We start from the raw sequence: 19221 nt of genomic DNA on the forward strand, positions 1-19221 counted from the left end.
ACCAAATCAGATTTATTTGCCCGTTGTCTGAGCAAGTTGCCAGTAGTTGTGAGGGACTGAAGACAAGCTAGTGTTTGGAGTTGTTTCAGTGTTGATACTAGTAATGGAATTAGAAGGTATTTCTTGGTCTCATTGTTAAGCAAGAGTTCTTTAAAAAATATACATATGACAAAAAAATGCAGAGAGCCTCCATGTCCTGCTGGGTACAGGCTTAAGTGTTAGGTACACATGGAAGTCAGCTCTTTGGATTTTACTTTTAGTCTTTTTGGAAAAGATTTTGAGGACAGGAGAAAAAGAAAGGAGAGGAACAGAAAGAGCCTCAAGAAGACTAGGGAAGACAAAAGCCAGTCATGTTGACAGAAGAATTTAAAGCTTCTCAATAGCATAGAGTTCAGCACTGTCCCTACCTAGATGTAATTAGAGTGAAAAGGATGGAGAACCAGTCGTCAGCTCTGGCGTCACCTCTTTTTTAAAACAAACTTTTCCACAAGGTGCAGAATGTGTTCTGTCTTTGGGACTACCTGTAAATGCTCAGCACTGTCAGGCTTGGGTCCATCATGGAGCAGCATGTAAATTTACCACAGATTTGCTGGTGAGCAGAATGACAGTCTATTGTCTTGTATCTTGGTAAGAAATTAAATTGTGACCGTGTCTTGGTAAACATGTTTTGCTGGCAAATACGCTGCAGTGACACCTGCTAACATTGCAACCCTCCCCCCCCCCAACAGAGCCCCTTGCTCCTAGACCCACTCCACAGGTAGCTTACAACTTAAGCAGCTGTTTTCACTTTTGTCACTGTCAGGTGCTGGGGACAGTTTCCTTTCTTCTCTCTCTGGCTCCCTAGGCTCTATCAAAAGTGTGAATCTGAAACAAAACAAAATAAAGCTTCAGTCCACATCTTTGCTCAGCCTTTACATGTACATTCTCCTGTTTTGAGTTCTTTTAAACTGCAGCTATCAGAAAGAATAAAACAGTGCAGCACCTAGTAGAGTACTGAAGTGATCATCCAAGCAATTTTCTTCTCCCTGAAGCCAGACAGCCAAAGCTTTTTATTACTGAATGACTGAACTTCCTGTGTCTGTCTGTCTAGGTTGCTAGGCCACCTCGCTGTCATGATTTGTGATGTTAGAGGCTTTTGATGTAGACAAACCAGAAATGCTAATTTAAATACAATATTTACATTAAAAGCCCTCTTACATAAGATATATAAAAAATAACTCAGCAGTTTTATGTCTTGTGTGTGTGTGTGAAGTTCTTGTAGGCATCTGGAAAGGAATCCTGTTCATGTACTGAATTTGATGTACCCTCTCAGTAAAATGGTGTGGTTAAAAATTTTTTTTGAAGTCTTTAGATAGCTTGCGGCTTCGGAACAACCATCCCAAGTTATTGTTACTTTTCACTTACAGGATGGTTATTTTTGCTCTTTGTGTGAGCTAGGTTGATGTCCTTTTTGTCTGATCCAGAAATAAGAGGAACGATGGCATTGTTGCCTTTTAGTCATAGGGCCTTGATTTGCCTGTTATGTGCGCTTGCATTGCCTGAAACTGTTCCTTAAAAGAAATTATTTGGTGTAATTGTAAATAACCAAAGGAGTTATTTTTTGAATTTATTACACGTGTGAGAGTATACAGTAAAACTTTGGGGGGAAAAAACCCAGGAAATTGTGTATTTTTCACATGGAAATTACATTTAAAATGAAAAGGGCTGATAATAAGCTGCTAGTCAGTAAACTGAGTAAGGATTTGCTCTCTGAAGAAACATACTTTTCATACCTAGGCAGACAGGAGGTGCTATATTTCTCATTTGGGAGCAGAACCTGTATTTAAACACCAAGATGAGGCTGTTTAACCCTTCCATGTTATGGATGTTGAAACTGCCCTGTAATGGGTAACTCTTAGTTATTAATAGCTAATACTGAGCTGGCTAATGGGTTGGTTTTTGTCATTTTCAGAATGGTTAGAGCTGGTAGATTGTAATGATGTGTAATGCTAATTATTAGGCTGCGTATTGTTGATTGATGTTAGATCAATGAGGCAAACAATGCATCTGAGAACTACTTTGAAAATCAGGTCAGTTGATAATCTTAGGATGTGTTAGATCTTGCTGCTCTCTCTGCAATTCCCCTGTTCAGGGTAGGGGTAGCAGGTGATTTGGTTGTTCTACAGCTTCTGTGGAGAAGTCCTGTCTGCCATCTACCAGGTGAAACAGTTTAAGAAAAGTGTTAGGCACACAAAATAGGCACAAACAAATCTCTTGTTGGTTAGAAAATCCTAGAAAGCACTCAGTAAAAATCAAAGGCCTTAGGGGTATGTTTTGTCCCTTCGGCTAATGAGTTTCTGTGAATATATGTGGCATGTCATTTAACTGAGTAATTACAAGGGATTTCACTTTTAAGAGGAATATGTTCTACTTGTAGAATGAGAATTATTCTGAACTCAGAGGACTGGAGCCTTTGTAAATTTAAATACACAAATGGTCTAATCCCGTAATGTGAACTTCCAGCCTTGCAGTGGTTCTTAGGGATAAGCTGGGGCAAAGCCTCAGGAGGAGTCAGAAGGAAACCACCTCTGGAGCTTGGCTTCCCTGAGGACAGAGTAGGCTGAAGACTCTTCCTCTGATAAGGGGAAGGTAGAATTCTTGGATAACATCTTTTAGTTATTCTCTTGTTTTACCTCCTGAAAAATAGGGAACACCTTCCAATTTAACACTGTCATGCCATTTGAGCTCTTGGGAGGTGAAATCAAGAAAAAGCCTTTCTTGTAGGGGCTGTGAGGAAAATATTTTCTCTTCATTTAGTTCAGTCTCACATACCAGCTCCCTTCCCTGCCTAGACAGTCTCTGCTAGACTAGGACTGTTTTGTTTTCAGAAACAATTTTCCCCCTCTAGAAATATTCTGTTATGTTGCTGAATCAAAGACCCACATTTCGGGGCAGATGATTTAAATGCAAAACCAGTACTCATGTAAGACAGGGGAAAAGCAGGCTCCTCCTGATGGCAAGTTAGAGCAGCATAACCCGTACAGGAAATTTAAGTACAAAGCCAAGTTTTGTTTGCTGCCCCCCCCTTCCCTTTTCTTTTTTCTTTTCTGGTTTTTGTTTTGTTTTTGTTTTGTTGTTGTTGTTGTTTTTATGTAAAGCAGTTAGTTCTTTAGGGTGCCTCTGCCCGTGTTTTTACCTTTCTACAATCGACTTGCGCCAGTATGCCCAGAGCGCACCGATGTTGTCATTCCCAGGTAAACTGTGATATTCTGTCTTTGTCAGAGCATGGCCCACAGAAAGCTCCATGCACTGGATGTGGGCTTCAGGGCTCTCACTGTCCTGGGTGATGTGGCAGCGCTGGGAAGCCGGAGAGCCTTCCTAGGTGGCACTCTTGAGTCCTTGCAAGGGCAGATGGTAGATGTGAGCCAGGCAGTATGGATTTGTGGAGCTGGGTTTCAGGCAGGTGAATTTTCCTCCGACCTGCCATCTCAAAATCAGAGTAGACAGAGCTCTTTTGATGTCACAGCACTGTAGATTCAGCCAGTTTCCTGCGTGCTTCAAAGTGATTGTCAGTCGCTTCAGCAGCTGGAATGAGTGATTTAGGATGCTGTGCTGAGGGACAGGCTGTTACAAGCAGTACCTTGGCCCTGTTGGTCACCTGTGACTTGAGCAATAGTGTGATACTGAACAAATGCACCAGTCTTTTGACTTGAATGTGAGATCTGTATCCAGTGAATAACATGCAAAAAAAAAAAAAAATCTTTGAAGCAGATGGATGGAAAAAAAATGTTGCAAGATAGGGTCATATGGCATCAATAACGAGAATGGGGTTTTGGCTCATTCTACCACATGTGAACAAAACTCTGCATTTTCTTGTTGCAGATGTGTGTATTCAGCACATTCAAATGTGTACTACATGAGGATATTCAAAACAAGGCAGAAGTTTTGTGCTGCCAACCCTGTGTTTGGGCAGAAGGCTGGAGGAGGGATGTCTGAGCACTTGCAGAACCACAAAAACATTTCAGTAGGAGAAAAGAAGTTTTTACTGACTGTATAATATTCACAAAATGAAAGATAATCAATGTAGTCATGCTGAAGTATATATGGAGTTAGAACTGACAAGCAAATTTTCTGCCATAAAATAATTTTGGAATTCTTTCTTATGTAAGTAAATGATCTCAGTCAGTTAATTTAAATAGAATCACATTTCTATGATTCGGGTTTTTTTAACCTTAGTGTGCTAGAGTGTGTACTTGTGATTTTGAGGCAGTTTTTTATTATCTGCCCAAGAAAGGTGGTTTTTTATGGTCCTTTTTCCTTATTCACAGTCATTAATAACATATTCAACTCATGAACATTCAGCAATTTATGCACAGTGCAGTTCAGCTGAATATAGTAATATCCCACTCTAACCATTAAAAACAGTTATCACAAGATAACAGTAGGTCAAAACACAGAGTAGGCTGTTTAAATTGTATTATTGATTGCTGCTTTCTGAAGATTTTCCTGAGTTGTGTTTAAACCATGTCCTTTTATTTGCTACTACCTTCTTGAAAAGAAGGCCTGACAACATAATTTGAATTGAGATGTCTTGCTTTTGATGCCCAGTTGGATGTTCATGCTTATATAGTTTCATTTCTTATACAAATTATCTCAAATTATCTAGTTCCAGTCTTTTTTTAAAGACAAGTGTGCATCTTCAGTTGCATCTTCCAAAGAGGAGAATATTTACCCATCTACTATAGAAGTTACTGTTGAAGTTAATGTTTTTACTGATTAAATATATTAATTATATATTCTGGAATTTGTGCAGATGTAGAAAGCAAGAAAGATTTGGGTTTACAAATGGGTTTTCAATCACCTTAGTTTTTCTGTGTCCTGTAGACATTTTGTAGTCTGCCACCCACCCTCCCCAGGGAGTGGATTGGTGGTGTACCAGCTGGTGTGTTCTGTTTGTAAAATGTGAGATGATCATTCCTGTAAGGCTACAGCCCTAATGTCTCTAGAAATGTATTTGGGAACATTGAAAAGAAATAATAGATACAAGAATCACCTTTTTTTTTTCCCTATTGTCTATCTCATTTATGAGCATCTGCATATTTTCAATAACGCCGTTGCTTTCATGGCTATGTGTACATGTGTTTGCATGCATTAAGATTCTTCTTCAAGAAAAAATTTTACTTGAGACTGAACTTGCTGGATTCCTAGGAAAACAAATCCTTTTTCTCCCTGTATGTAAACCATGGCATTTGACTCCTCTTGAGTATGTATTCATTATCTTAAAATAGAAACAACCTCTCCTCCCTGTGCTGAGAATCAACATTATTGTTGAATTCCCAGGCCTAGGAGAATACTGGTTGCATTGCCAGCAAATAATTTTCCATTCTGTATGGTGGAAGAAACTGTTCAATTAGTACAAAAAGGGTTAATCATATTACCCTTTTTAAAATACCACTTTGTTTTGCCCTTCCTGGGTTTGCAAAAGAAGACACAATCAAATGGCAAACCTGTGTTTTTGTTCCTTTTCAAAAATCCCTGACAAGCCCATGACACAGGCTACTGCTGTAGCTGTACATTTCTATTCATTATTGATGACTTGGGGCCAGGCAGGCAGCACAGAACACAGGCAATATAGATTACCATATTGGGGGCTGGGTTTTGGGGTTTGTGTATACACATGTGCCTGTGTGCATTTTGGCTGGGTTTGGCCTTTGAAATACTCAATTCTGAGTGGAAATCATATCTGAGAATAATAGTGGAAAAAGATTGAATGAGTTTTGTGATACATCTTGCTAAAACAATTCAGGGCACTTAGACTAAAGATAAAAAAAGGAATGCATGAGTGAGCTCACTCTCAAACTAATTAATAATAGCTTAACTTTCCAGCGGACTTGGAAACGATCCTGAAAAATCGGGGGGGATTTGGAGGGCATTTCTCACCTTACAGAGTGCAGTTAGCACCTTGGCTGACAAGACTTTTTCCTGACAAAACCAATGTAATCTGTCTAATTAATAACAATAATTATAGACAGACTATGCTGTTGGTTTGATATGGAGGGGGGGATAGTATCTCATTTGATGGATGCCACAGACCAAACCTGCAGTTTGGGTGAGCATGACAATTATGCCAGCGCTTTAGTGATACATTTTTAAGTGGTATTTCTGAATAGCAGGTCACCAAGAGACTTTTGCAATGCTAAGAAAATGTTTTAGTACTACTGATGCATAATTAATCCATATAGGTTTTTATTGGCACAATGCTCCCGTCATTATATAAAGTTTTTATTTTCTTGTTTAAGTCAAAGAGGTGTTCAGTGTTTTATTCTTGCACTGTTTGAGGTTCTTCGCTTGAAGAAGCAGGGAGACAGCAGTTAATTTAAGCATAGTGTTTATGTTAACAAGGTGTAACATTTGGTTCGTATATTGATGGCATCTTTATACAGAAACTGTTCTACTTAAATAATTTTCTGTTACATGGATAACTATAGAAAAAAATAAGTAGAATCAGTTTTAATAACTGCTTGTAACTTCTCATTTCTGTAGGATTTCTGATAGCTTTTCTCTCAGGTTCTGTAATTTTTCCCTTATGTTTCTGTTTTCTTTCACTCAACTGGTCATCAAGACAAGAAAAATGAATTCACATTTTAGTTAATTCAAAGCCTATTCTGTTAAAATATTTTTTTAAACATTGAACAGAATAAAATGAAGGACAGAAAAGGCTTGTAGGGACTTTGCTCTGTTGGATCTCTGACTTCAGACTCTTTTAATTCTTTTTTACATGTAGAACTCGCTAAAGTAAAACTGGTGTAGAGCATGAAAACTACATTGTCTTGCTTTGGGAAGGAGAGGCAAGAAGCCATTCCAGTGGAAGAAGGGCACTAAGCTACTCCAAAAATCAGTGTCAGTCAAAGCAGAATGTTTCCTTAGTGTATTCCTTTCATTTCTGTGGTCCTGGTTTCCCTTGTTGGAACTTAGTGCTCTTTAATACGTCTCAAAATATGGAATCAACTATCTGGCTAATTGAACAATACAACTACTACTGTTTTAGGAGATTGTTTTCCCTGGAAGGTCCCACAGCACCATCTAGTGTGCCATCCTGTCCTACTGTCACATGGGTTTGTGGGAGCAGAGGTGCTGAGGCTGGCAGGCTTTGCTGGGAATGGCTTCTTAGTAATTTAAATTAGGATTTACTGATTACTCGGCATAGAGCCAAATACAGGAGAAATTTAGATCCTCTTAAAATTTCTTTTGCAAGAAAACAGACTTAATTTTTAAGTTGAAAAATAACTTTTCTTGTAAAACATATATGTAGTAACATATATGTAACTGCATTTTTGGTTTCTGTGTACAAAACAAAGGAGAAATTGTGGTACTAACGTACTTAACATACACCCTGAGAGGTGTAACTAAGTTTATTGTATCCTTATAACACATTAAACTCCTTTTCAAGAAAGTGCCATGCTTACACCTGTGGATACCCTAATCCTACAAATGATGTACCTTTCAGTCCCACTGAGATCATGCTGTAGGTCTGGGAACCTGCTTGCGTCGTAGAAATTACAGGATTGCGTCCAAGTGATTTTTGCAAAGACAAGGGGATCACTCTAAAAAGTGTATGAGTGTGGATGGTTGAGAAGTTCCTTTCTCCCTTTTATGCCTCCTCTAGCAAAGGCCCACCTAACACCAGTGTATAAACTATGCTGACACACAGAATTGTAGTGATCTTGTTCTCTGCTGACACCGCATGAGAATTAAATTTGAATGGGAACAGACAGGGGTTTAATGAGCTGGAGTTAGGAAAAGGGTTTGCATATGAGGAAGTTTTAGAAGGTTTCATTGAGGTGGGAAGTAAAGGAGAGGAAACAGGTCTTTGAGGCCAGGAATGAATGTTAGCAAAAGCAACTGAAGAGGAAATGGGAAGAGGAAAACGTAGCTCCAACAGGCTCAACAGGATCATTGAATGCACTGGAGATGTTAACCAGACAGCTGAGTTTAATGTGTTGCACAAGAGACAGCAGAAAGTTGCAGTATGGTGTTACAAGTTTGGTGAATATGACTTGATCCTGTTCTAGATATGTGAACAAAGGCCCACAAAAACCTTCGGTCACACACCGTGCTGCGGAGCTGCTGCAGCAGTGAGAGGTTGCAGCACTTGGGAAGCATGGCCAGAAGCACTGCCTCCAGCAGCACCCTCCTACCTTTTATAGGAGCTATTCCACGCTCTGCTAGCCAACTCCCATCTAACTGACGGTTTCAGGATGTTTGCATTAATTTCTGATTCAGACTTGTGTTATATTTTGTGCATCATTCCAGAAACTATTCCTGTATCATCTATGAAGCACCAAAAAGTTTTCAGAATTCCTTTAAAACTTCGGAGTCCTTACTACTGTGTTCTGAACTGTTCTGTTGCTGCTCAAGAAGCAAATTTCTAATGTGTTGAAGATGCCCTCTGCTGGGAAGCTAGGCAAACTGGGCTTATCTGGAGTTTCACCTTTCTAAAATACTGTTTTCTCACTCTGGGTTTAACTCTCAATATGATACCAGAAACTCACCCCTTAACCTTACTTAAAAAAATGCTTTCTCTTTCTGCTTTTATTCTTTACACTCCACCTGTGACAAATGTAGTAGTGTTACTGCCAGTAGTTCAGATCACTGTATTTGTTGTTTCTGTGTTCTGTTTTGTTGAAAGAACTGAATTCTGGCTGCTTGCATTCCTTTTAAATCATGTTTTTTCATGCTTGCATAAAATGTATGCAAGAGGAACATCTGCAAAAGTAATTATTAATAAATAGTGGAAGTGCTTTTGATTTCTACTATTATCTGATGCTAGTAAGCTTTTTACTGTTATCTCACTTTTCTTTTTTTTGTTTAAATTAATGTCCCTTCCCACAGTAGAGGCCACTAGGTTGATACAACAGAACAAAGATGGTACAATGTCTGGAACAATTCACAAAGCTCTATGCATCATCTCATAGTTGATATGAAATCTGGTTTATTTTGTCCCCTCTGATAAATCAAAAGCCATTTTAACATAGTGCTTCTAATTTTACAGCTTTGTTATTAAAATCCAATATTGGCCTAATTGGATGAGTTGCCGCTATTGTTGTGGTATTTATTTTTGATTAAAGTTGAATTAGGGTTATGTGGAATTTTGTTTTCAATTTTGTATTGTAGTATGTTGTCTTGGTGTTGTACAGTGTTTATCAATTTAACAAAAATATGTGAACTTCATGCTCTTTTCAATATCCTTTCAGATTTTTCGGTTATTTATTATGGGGAGGATGGGTGTATTTAAAATCCTAAAAACCATCAATTCATAAGCCTCTGTTCTTCCCAGCTTTCAGAACAGTCATTTGGTATATAACAGGACAATAAATAGCCAAGTTACATATTTTATTTTGAAGTCCTGCAGTTGTACAAGCCTCCTCAGAACCAACCATGTCATTGGAGTAGCTGACAGAAAAGGGATGTATAGAAGGAGTTTTACACTCGAAATTTTTTTTAAAATAATTAAATTGGAAAACAAAAGGCAAGCGATTATTTGCCACCAGGGGCTTCTATGATGTCCATGGGGAAGCAACACAGGGACCCCGAAGTTGCATCATGGGGCAATGACTGAAATTACAAGCACACCAGAAAGTTCTAACTTAACCTCTGAGATTGCAAGAGATAAACTCAAACATTTATGTCATTTATGCAAACATGAAGTTTGAAAGCACAGGGGAAATGTATGTTTTATTGTGGAAATCAATTTCAACATCTTATTCAACAAAAATTTGTCATCTCCACTATTATCTTTAAGCAGGTCAGATTAATAGCATAGTTTTTATAGCCATGCTTACAAAAGGTGTTTAAAGAACCCATAAAAAGGTTGTCTCAAGGAGGCTTCTGCAGCCACTGGATCCAAATACTAAGGAACTGAAATGTTTTTGAAATAATTTCTCTTACTGTCTTGAAATTGTCGTGTTCAAATGGTTTACTACTTGAAAATGGAGACATGAAAAATTCAGTTACCTCTGCAACCCTATTATCAGGCCCTTTTCTGTTTTGCCCCCTCTGTGTTCAGTGCCTTTCTCAAGAACTTGCCTAGTCCAAACCTGACTTGTAGTGGTTTTGCCCTTCTGCTTTGGAACCAAGTGCGTATATTTAGCATAGGGGCTTTTATCTTGTGCTGTGGAGTCTGTCAGGAGATTCTGCATAGTTCCAGAGTTATGTGGGAACAGGTGGAAAAGGGGAGAAGGCAACTACTTTTGAGGATTTTGGTATGTGAAAGCTGTATTTCAGAAGAAGGAGTAATTCTGTATATGTTGTCTAAAATTAGGATTACTGCAAAGCAGTTCGACATGGGACTATACTTTAAATCGGTTTATTCAAGAGGATGAATAATGTGGTATCACAGCTCATAAGCAATGTTTTAGTCAGATGTCATCCCGTGAAGTGGAATTGTGGAGCTGGGACCAGTCTGAGGGATGAGGATAGTGAGAACCTTGTGCTCCTTCATTTGAATAGACTGGCTTTGAGTACTGCCATTGTCTTTACATTCTCTATCATGTTCTTAGAAACATTGAACAATAAGCTTTTTGACCTTTAGGAGTGCCCACTTTTTTTCTTTGTGGTGGTACCAGACTTTTTGAGAACATCCCTTTATCTGTATTCTGTCAGAACTTTGGCAGTAGCTTAGTGCTCACAAACATACCTAATGCAGACCTAGAAGCGCTTTTCCAGAGGCAGGGTTCTCTTTTTGAGATGTAAAACATTATGAAGTTGTCTGCAAACTTCTTGAAAAAAAAATTTAAAACACACTTCCAAGAACAAAACTAAGGAAACGAAAGACATAAGAAATAGAAATAATACATGTTTTGAGGTAAAGTCTCTAATTTTGTAATCATAAAAACTACAGGTTTGCTTTGGGGGTTCTTGTATGTTTGTTTGTTTGTGGGCAGGGTGGAGTATGCAGTGCAGGCTGGGATATTTTGGTTGCTCTTTCTTTTCCAAAAAGTGCTAGCAACTCTTGAAATAAAACCATATGAGAAATAGTGCTGTACACAGATGAGGACTGAGTTAGAGTTTTTATTTATGCTTGTCTTCTGATGAAATTATCCAGAGTTCAGAGCCATTTTTTTCTCACCTTACTCTATTAATAACTATGGAAATGCTGCCCAGTTAACTTTTTGCTAACCTTTATTGGCCTTATCACATAACACTGCTTACACTTTTACTTCTTTTGTATCCTGCTCTGATAAAGCATTCAAGAACATCTGTAGCATTAAGCATGAGTAGATAATTGACTTCAAAAAATACACATTTGTTCAAACCTTGATTACAAAACCCTTTTTTTTCCTACTTCTTCTGCACTACTTCTTAAGACAAATCAGATGTGACTTTGGTTAAGGTTTTTCTCACTAGTAATTACCACATGTGTGTCATACTGATGACCTGTAAGAATGAAGAAAAATTGCATGGGAAATTTATGGGTAAGGGAAACGGAGGAAAGTTCACATGTATTTCATGCCTCATTACAATAATCCCTACTTGTCTTCTACCATGTGTCCCTCTGGATCTGTGCCCACCTTCCTCTTCCTATTTGCATAATTTCATTCTTAATGATTTGCCATCATAGTTTCAAATTAATTATGTGACTTCCCCTTGCTGTCTGATTTGGCAGCCAATTCCATGTATTGATTCTGTATATTTTCTGGAGAATAGACACCTCTTAATATCTACTCTATAGCAATGTTATACTGGATGAAACTTATAGAAAATCTCTTAACATCTTTGTCTTTACAAGGCAAATAACAATTAAATGGATCTCCAAGTACATCCTTAGTGTTAATATGTATCTTTATGCACATGCTTCCACACGCAAACCTATATTTAAACTCAATTAAGATAGGTTTCATTATCCTTACTGTAAAGAGAAATGTGTTTACAGGTATCTGACTATTCAGATTCCTATGTTGTATCAGTGTCTCAGGTCAGGCGGAGATTTTTATCTGCCCTTTCCACTAAAATCATTGAAATATATTCAGTCAGTCTTTCACATCAGAGGTGTAAATGGATTTCTTGAAAGTTTTTCTGCAGATAGCAAACAGCAGTCACTTTACAACTTTGACTCCATTGTGGGCAGCAGTCGGAAAGCTTAACACTCCACCCAAACTTTGAAGATGCTAAAACTGTGTAGTGACCTTGCATTCTCAAGGGCAGATGCTCAGCTTCTGCTGGAAGTGCTAATCTACAATCTGTTTATCTCCATACACTGTTTGACAGCACTTGCCTGGAAAGCAAGGCAGGGAAAAGGGTCGTCAAATTTAGTTACTTTTTCCTCTCTGATGGTGTTAGTGTCCAATGGACTTAGAAACCATAGTCTTTATTTTAATTTTTAGCTTCCTTTGTGCTTCTCAGCCAGTCATAGTTTTAGAAAGCAGCCACACTGCCACTGTCAGGATATGCTTGTCTTTGTGAAGCCTCTGCTGGAGCATGAACTGCACTGTGTGGAATAACTGTTCTCTCCCACCTTTTCTTTATACTTAGTGAATCAGACTTTGGCTTTACCTTCAAAATGTAAATTGTCACCCGTATTTTCTGTCAGTAGGCTTTAGGCTCTATTTATTATTCTTTAGTGGGCATGAATTGAGATGCATCACATAATGCTTATGAGCATATTGAGGAGCATGTTTCTAATGAAGAAGTAATGTGTTGAAGCAGGGTGGTGTGTGTGCAGGGAAGGGTAATGCCTTTTGTTAGACAAATACACCATAGTATGTAAACCCTTCTTCAAATGTGAGGCAGAAACCTGAAGGGAAGGGCTTTTGCACACCCAAAATTTGTTCTTTACCAGCTCCATCAGTCAGTTGGGTAACAGAGGTTCCTGCCCCTAATAAATCTTGCTTTGCCTGCACCCATCACCACAGCACTACTGAGTGAAAAGAAACCCTTTGGTTTTAATGTAATCCCTGTGGTTTTTCAAACTGGCACTCCTTATCAAAATAAAACATTAACATCAAATTACTCTGATTCAGCAACAGCATCTATTTTTTAATATGAACTTGTCTGTTCTGTCTGGTAATTGTTTCGCTTCCCAGGGAATTGCGTATGTGTTGCGAATGGGAAAGTTCAGTCTTGTAAGTCCTTTCTGTGGTGAGGCAACAGGAAACTCGCTTCTGATTATTAAGATCACCAGGTTTAATAGCAAAATTTAGAAACAAATTGCTAGAATTGACCTTTTGAACGCTAGATTTTCAACATGCTCAGTCAGGAATCTCTTTATGATGTCTAGCAGGATTCTCTTCCTCTCCACTTACAGAATTATGAAGAAGTGTTACTGTCACAGAGGTGCCACTTCCTTTTGTGACACATTCTTTGAATTAGCAGTGGCTGTTGCTCATTGCGATAATATCACCAAGCTTCTAGAATATATATAGCAGGTCACAGCTCCCATCCTAAAGAGTAAGGACACTATTTATCAACAAAATAAAGGGGAAGTTTGGGTTGGTTTGCTTTGGCTTTTTACCTTTGCATTTTTTTTGGTAATATGTAAAAGTGCACTGAGGTGTGAAGCATGTAAGAAATTACTAATGGTGCTGAATCAATGAGTTCCTTCAGATGTAGAGGAGAGCTGACTGTACTCACCAGCTGGCAGTGTGCTCTCTTCTCCCTACACTCGATGCTCAGTTGAGTATGGAATGCTTCTGGTGTGTCACCTCCTGCTCCATCCGTGCTCTTACCTGCTGCAGTGGTGTTCTGCCATCCCAAAATTACAGAAGGCTAAGGGAATACTCAGGCACTTGGTAATATTAGAGGTGTACAATGTAGTTGTTAATGGGGAAAGGGGAAGAAGGGGAAGGTCTAGCTCATGTATTTTTAGTAGTAGTCCATTAAAGCATCACAGATGCTGCTCTACACAAGTGTCAGTTCAGCTCTTGGTGCTTCCTCCCTTCCTTAACTTTTGTTTCTTCCTCTCCCGCTGGTATTCTTAAACACCTATATTTCTTCATATCTGTTATCTGCATTTTGGTCTAGTCCTCCTGTAACAGAAAGTGACTCCCTGAAGCAATTCTTACTGCTTCTATTTCTTCTCTTTTTAGTCTCTTATGATCTATCTCAATTGTGACATTTGTAAAAAGATAAATTATTATGGATAGCTAGGCTGTGGGGCAGTCAGATATGGCATATATTATTTATTTCAAAATATGTTTTTAAATTCTGCAGAGCCTTCAAGTTGCACAGCTTAACTGTTACCTCCTTGATCCTTCCTGTCTGCTATAATTTGTGGCATTTATTTGTTGCATTTTGTTTTAGGAGCACAATAGGAACTCTCTGTGGCTAATGGTCTGTCTGGATCTGTGATTTTTTGTGAACCTAGAAAGCAAATACAAAACTAGTGATTTAAGGTTTTTCTTAATATTAGCTTCCAAAAGATTGAAGTAAAGCTATGTTACTGAAGGTTAAATGAAAAGTAGGGGACAACTGCTTTTTTCATTCAATTGTTTTTCTACTCATAGCTAAAAAACCCATAAAATAAGCATCCTTTTAGATAAATGTGAGCAAGTTTTGGACCTTTGTCCTTTAAAAATGAAGCTTGTGAATAGCTGAAAAACTAGCTATTCTTGAGACCTATCTGGATGAAGAATAGTCTTGGCTTAGAGAAGTTCCAAGCAAGCTCTGTGAATTAGCATGCATTAAATGATAGAATCATTTTATTGAACAATAATAAAATATTGAAGTCAGATGGAAGGATGATGGGGAATTGCTATTTGCAGCTATGAAAGTGATGCATGTCATGTTAACTCCCAACCCAAACAACTCATTCTAAGATTTGCTCTCATGAAACTTAAAATCCTCTGTTTTGTCCAATCATCAGCTTTAAACCTGTTCCTTGTCAGTGAAGACAACAAATCTTTTTGCTTGCATCTGCCTGGGGGATGTGGAAAGCTGAGGTGGTCCTGTGTGATTAAATTAGATGAAAGACTTGCCTTCTACCAGTGAGACATGAAGTCTAATCAAGTGAAATGAGTTTTGAGATCTCAGCTCATTTCCTTGGGGAATATCTGCTTACATTACACAGTCACGACACCTAATTCATCACAGTTGATGCAGCTTTTGCTGAGAAGAGGACCTGGGACTGGGTAGCAGGGGACTTGATCACAAGTCTCCCCCTCAGGAGGAGCAGCTTAGTGAAGTTAAGATACAACACAGTGAGCGAAGAGGTTTAATATGTTTTTTAAAATAAATGATCTATATGTCTATGTATCAGATCTTTTTAGAATAGAGGGGATTTGGTGTAAAATGGAGAAAGCTAGAGGTGAAAAAAGGCACTTTGTACTGAGTGTAATTTATAAAATGTTTGGCATACAAATGTTAAAGAACATAACAGTGAAGAGCGAAGTTGAACTTCTTGTTACTTAATTTCTGTGATGTTGGGTGATGTTTGTGGGTTTCCATGTACTAAGGTACAAGGAAGTAAAACCTATTCTGCTTCCCTGACTAACCAACTGTTTTTGTTTGTTTCTTCCAGGGCATTGTTATAACTCCACTTCTGCTTTTGCTTTTTGTAAGTATTGTGATCTTAATACATCTTCTTACTAGGTAATCTTGCACCTTTTAGGCAGTATATTTAAGATACAAATTTGGGTGATTTTCACTCTGCTTAAAAAATGAAGAAGATTTTTCTGGTCAGTATTTGAAATAAACTGTCTCCCAGGAACACCATCAAAGTGTATCACAATGAATGCAAACATTACTTGCACCTCACTCTAAGAGGACCAAAACCGATTGTTCTTGCGGAATTGCAAAACCATATGATATTAGTCAATCTGGATAAAATCAGGTAGGTATGCCAGATGATAACTCGATTAGGAGATCTCTTGGAGAGCTTCCACATGTAGGAGCAGGGCAAGATCGTACTGTATGACATGTATGACAGGCCAATTGTAAAAGCAATTCAGATAAAGAGAGACTTGCTTTTGGGCAACTAAGCCCATTGGTCTATTTGTGCTAAAGGTTAGCAAGACAAATTACTGAAGCCCCTGTGTATCACTACGTGTGATGCTGCTTCATTCCTGTTTGTTGGTTCAAGATTTCTTTTTCAATCGTTAGTCTTTAGTCAGGGCCTTGGATCCTGACAGTTCATGGTAGAAGAAAAGGGAGAAAACCAAGTTTTGTCTTCATGCTTATAAAGGAATGGATATTAGTCAGCATACAATGAAGAGGCTTTCACAGACAGGTAGTGGTGCTTTAGTAAATCTCTTGTCAGTTAGGAAGTCTTGGTGCTTGGGGATTTGCTGGCACAAACAGTGTGGTGTGGTGCAAGTTACTGAGGACTGTGGCTTTGTGAAGAGCAGGAAAAATAAGCTGAAGCACTTAAAGGATTTCAGGAGAGGTATACATTGTCTCTTATGTTTATCTTACTAATGGCTTTGTATGTCAGCCAGCACACTGGAAAGGGGAGAAACAATTTGTAAGTGGCACGCAAGTGGTGCACTGTTTATGGTAGGGATACTTAAGCAGCATATGTACTGTACACAAATATAGCAATGTAAACTGGGATAAATAGTACTGTGAGAGTGGCTGTAACATTATCAACTACTGCCTCAGTAAAACTGTGTGGGAAGATTTTTATTTTACTACAACAAATTGGGATTTATCTGATGTAGCTGTGTTTACACACAAACTGCTTTGACTGTATCATATATACATCGATACACACCAGCAAAGCTTTCAGATATACCTGGGACCATAGACCTACAGTAGGTTGAAAAAGATAACTGCTCTTAAAAAAAGTGGGTGTTTTGTTGTTCTTCCACTGAATACATTGATTCTGGATGGTCTACCTCACTGTTTTCCAGTTTTCTTCCCTCTTATATGGAATGGGGTTCTTCCATGGGCATTCATTTAGAGACCTGTACCTTTGTTTCTCAGTGACTGAAACTTCAGCTGTTTTTTGCTTTTGCTCAGTGGCAGCTTTCACCCTGTTATACCTCACAGAGTTTTAGTAGTCAAAAGGGATATTTTCTGTAGAAACTGAAATGTTAAGGAAAGATCTGTACATCTCTTCAAGCAAGATTCCTTTGGTCTTTATAGACAGATAACAAGATATCTTGTCCCATAAATTGCAGTTTTCACTGTTACTTCTCAGAAGAGGTGGTAAAACTTCATTTGTGTAAGAACAGGAAGGCAAAGCATATGTCTCTGTTCTTCCTTCCAGCCCTGGAGACATTTGTATGAGAATTATGTAAAATGCACAATAATTGTTGGGCGGTTTGTAACATGACTCAGGAGTTGTTTTTCTTGAGGAAGATATGCACATGAATTATTTTTTCATCAGAGTGATAAACAAACTAGTCTGGGGATGAGGGGAGTTACAAAAACTGCATTTTTTTGTCACAAGGCCCAGAACTTGAGCACTTCTCTTAGGGTTTATAAATATTTAAAACTTCTTGAGGTCTTTGCTGAGGGTTTCAGACATGAAGAGCAGCATTCAGGTCAGCCCAACAGCACATCTTGCTTAGGTGAGATCTGCCTTCTCTGAAGGTTCAGTTTATCCAGTGGTAAGTGTTTGGGAGAGCAAACTAAACATGCATACCCTGATGCACTGTTCTTGTACCCTGACAGTCTGTGATTTGGGCTGCTGAAACCTTTCTTCTCTCACGAACCTCTCTAGTTTTCCTTTGAGTTTCCTTGGTGCATCTGGCCTGGCTGACATGTAGTGGATTCAAGCACACAGTTCATAGGTTTCTGTTTTCTTGCTTACAACCTGCAGTTTGATCATTTCATGTGGAGTTACTGCAGAATGACAATGACTAGTAATTTCCTAGTTATCTTTTCTGGACCATTCATCAGTTTTGTCATGCAAGTTAACCTTAGTGATTAATTGATAAAGGGTGGAATTTTCAAGTTTTGAAATAAAACTCCTTTTTACCTCAACAAAAGCTGAGCTGGGCTTCTGAATACTATTCATGGACATTTGAAGTCAATGTCATCAATGAATTTTAATTCCTTGGTCTGGTACTCACGAGCACTAACTCTTCCACAGAGTCATGCTATGATAGTCTGAATGCTATGTTGCATTAGTGATCATATTTGTTAGTCTCTCTCCCTGTTTACAGTACATAAAATAACCTTAGTGCTACCAGAAATTAAATACATTGCTGTCTATTAAGTTGGTTTTGTTGTATAGCTTAGCTTTTGTTATATAACTGAGGTAGCAGTTATCATTTATATTTTGCCCTATATGCACCAGAGAATATAATGTTCTCAACTGCCTTTCCTGTTCATAATTGCCTCGTAATGTAAATATAAACTGTCTAAACAACATTGATAAAGGCATATTGAAACTATAATAAATAATGCATTAATACAAATAATTTATTATCTTACATGGATGATGTTGAACACAAGATCATCAGTTACATTTCGGAAAAGTGTTTTTCTACCATGGAATTTCTGTTGTAAAGCTTACTCAAAATTAACAGGTTCTGATTAATTTAATGAAACCTTAAGTACTGTGCATGTACTGGACTGTATCTTTGTGAGGATGCTTAGCTAAACTTTATGAAGAGCAGCTGACTTTGCCACAGATACCTCTGATTAACATTTTGCCTGGTAAGAAGCTATTGAATCTGGCTTCCAGCTACTTTAATCAGCAATATCATCATCCTCATGTTAACCCTTGTTATTAACAGTTAATATGTCATATTCCCAGCAAAGATGTTACAAATGGGCAATGTCCCATAAACTATATATAATTGATTAGAGTTCATATATGTGGTGAGCTGGAATGTTGAAGCAAAGTGCTGTAAGTTACATCAGTTTCAAGTCAACATGAGGTTACGCTGTTCACGTTTCTTTGCAACATTCTGCAATGTTTCATTAATGATGGTTAGGAGGCTGTGTACCAAAGCATTCAGAGAAGGATGCTGTCTGTCTTCCTCTTGTCAGGTCATATACTTAGCTGAAGCCAGAGGTGACACATCGATCATGGAATTGTTTAAAGTTGAGAAATAAGTTTCATTTTATCAAAGGCATCTGGGGGAAAAAAAAGCCCACCAACTAGAATAAGTGTAGACTAAATTTTGCTTTTGAAAATAACTATATTGCTATCAATAAATAATGACTACGAATCGGTTAAGTTATGGCTGAGGGAGTAAGGCACTTGGGTATGACTGCCCATCTTTGCTTATCACATAACTTGTTCTCTGTGTTCAGTTTAGTTGTTTCCTTCAGTATTTGTAATAACATTGTATG

At 38.2% G+C, this 19221-nt stretch overlaps 1 protein-coding gene across 6 annotated transcripts in view; it reads left to right on the plus strand.

Moving 5' to 3' along the window:
- The window catches only part of SLC10A7 (solute carrier family 10 member 7), a 146012-nt gene that overhangs the window by 79023 nt on the left and 47768 nt on the right, over positions 1-19221 (plus strand). For all 6 annotated transcript variants that reach the window (XR_004356859.1, XR_004356860.1, XM_032686610.1 and 3 more), the window contains one exon: positions 15494-15529. Coding sequence is in view for 4 of the 6 variants with exons in the window: in XM_032686610.1 (XP_032542501.1) it covers positions 15494-15529 (36 nt within the window). In the remaining 2 variants the exon portion in view is untranslated. The remainder of the gene's footprint in view (positions 1-15493; positions 15530-19221) is intronic.

This window comes from Chiroxiphia lanceolata, chromosome 4 (genome assembly GCF_009829145.1).
Source record: "Chiroxiphia lanceolata isolate bChiLan1 chromosome 4, bChiLan1.pri, whole genome shotgun sequence".
In the NCBI taxonomy this organism is placed as follows: domain Eukaryota; kingdom Metazoa; phylum Chordata; class Aves; order Passeriformes; family Pipridae; genus Chiroxiphia; species Chiroxiphia lanceolata.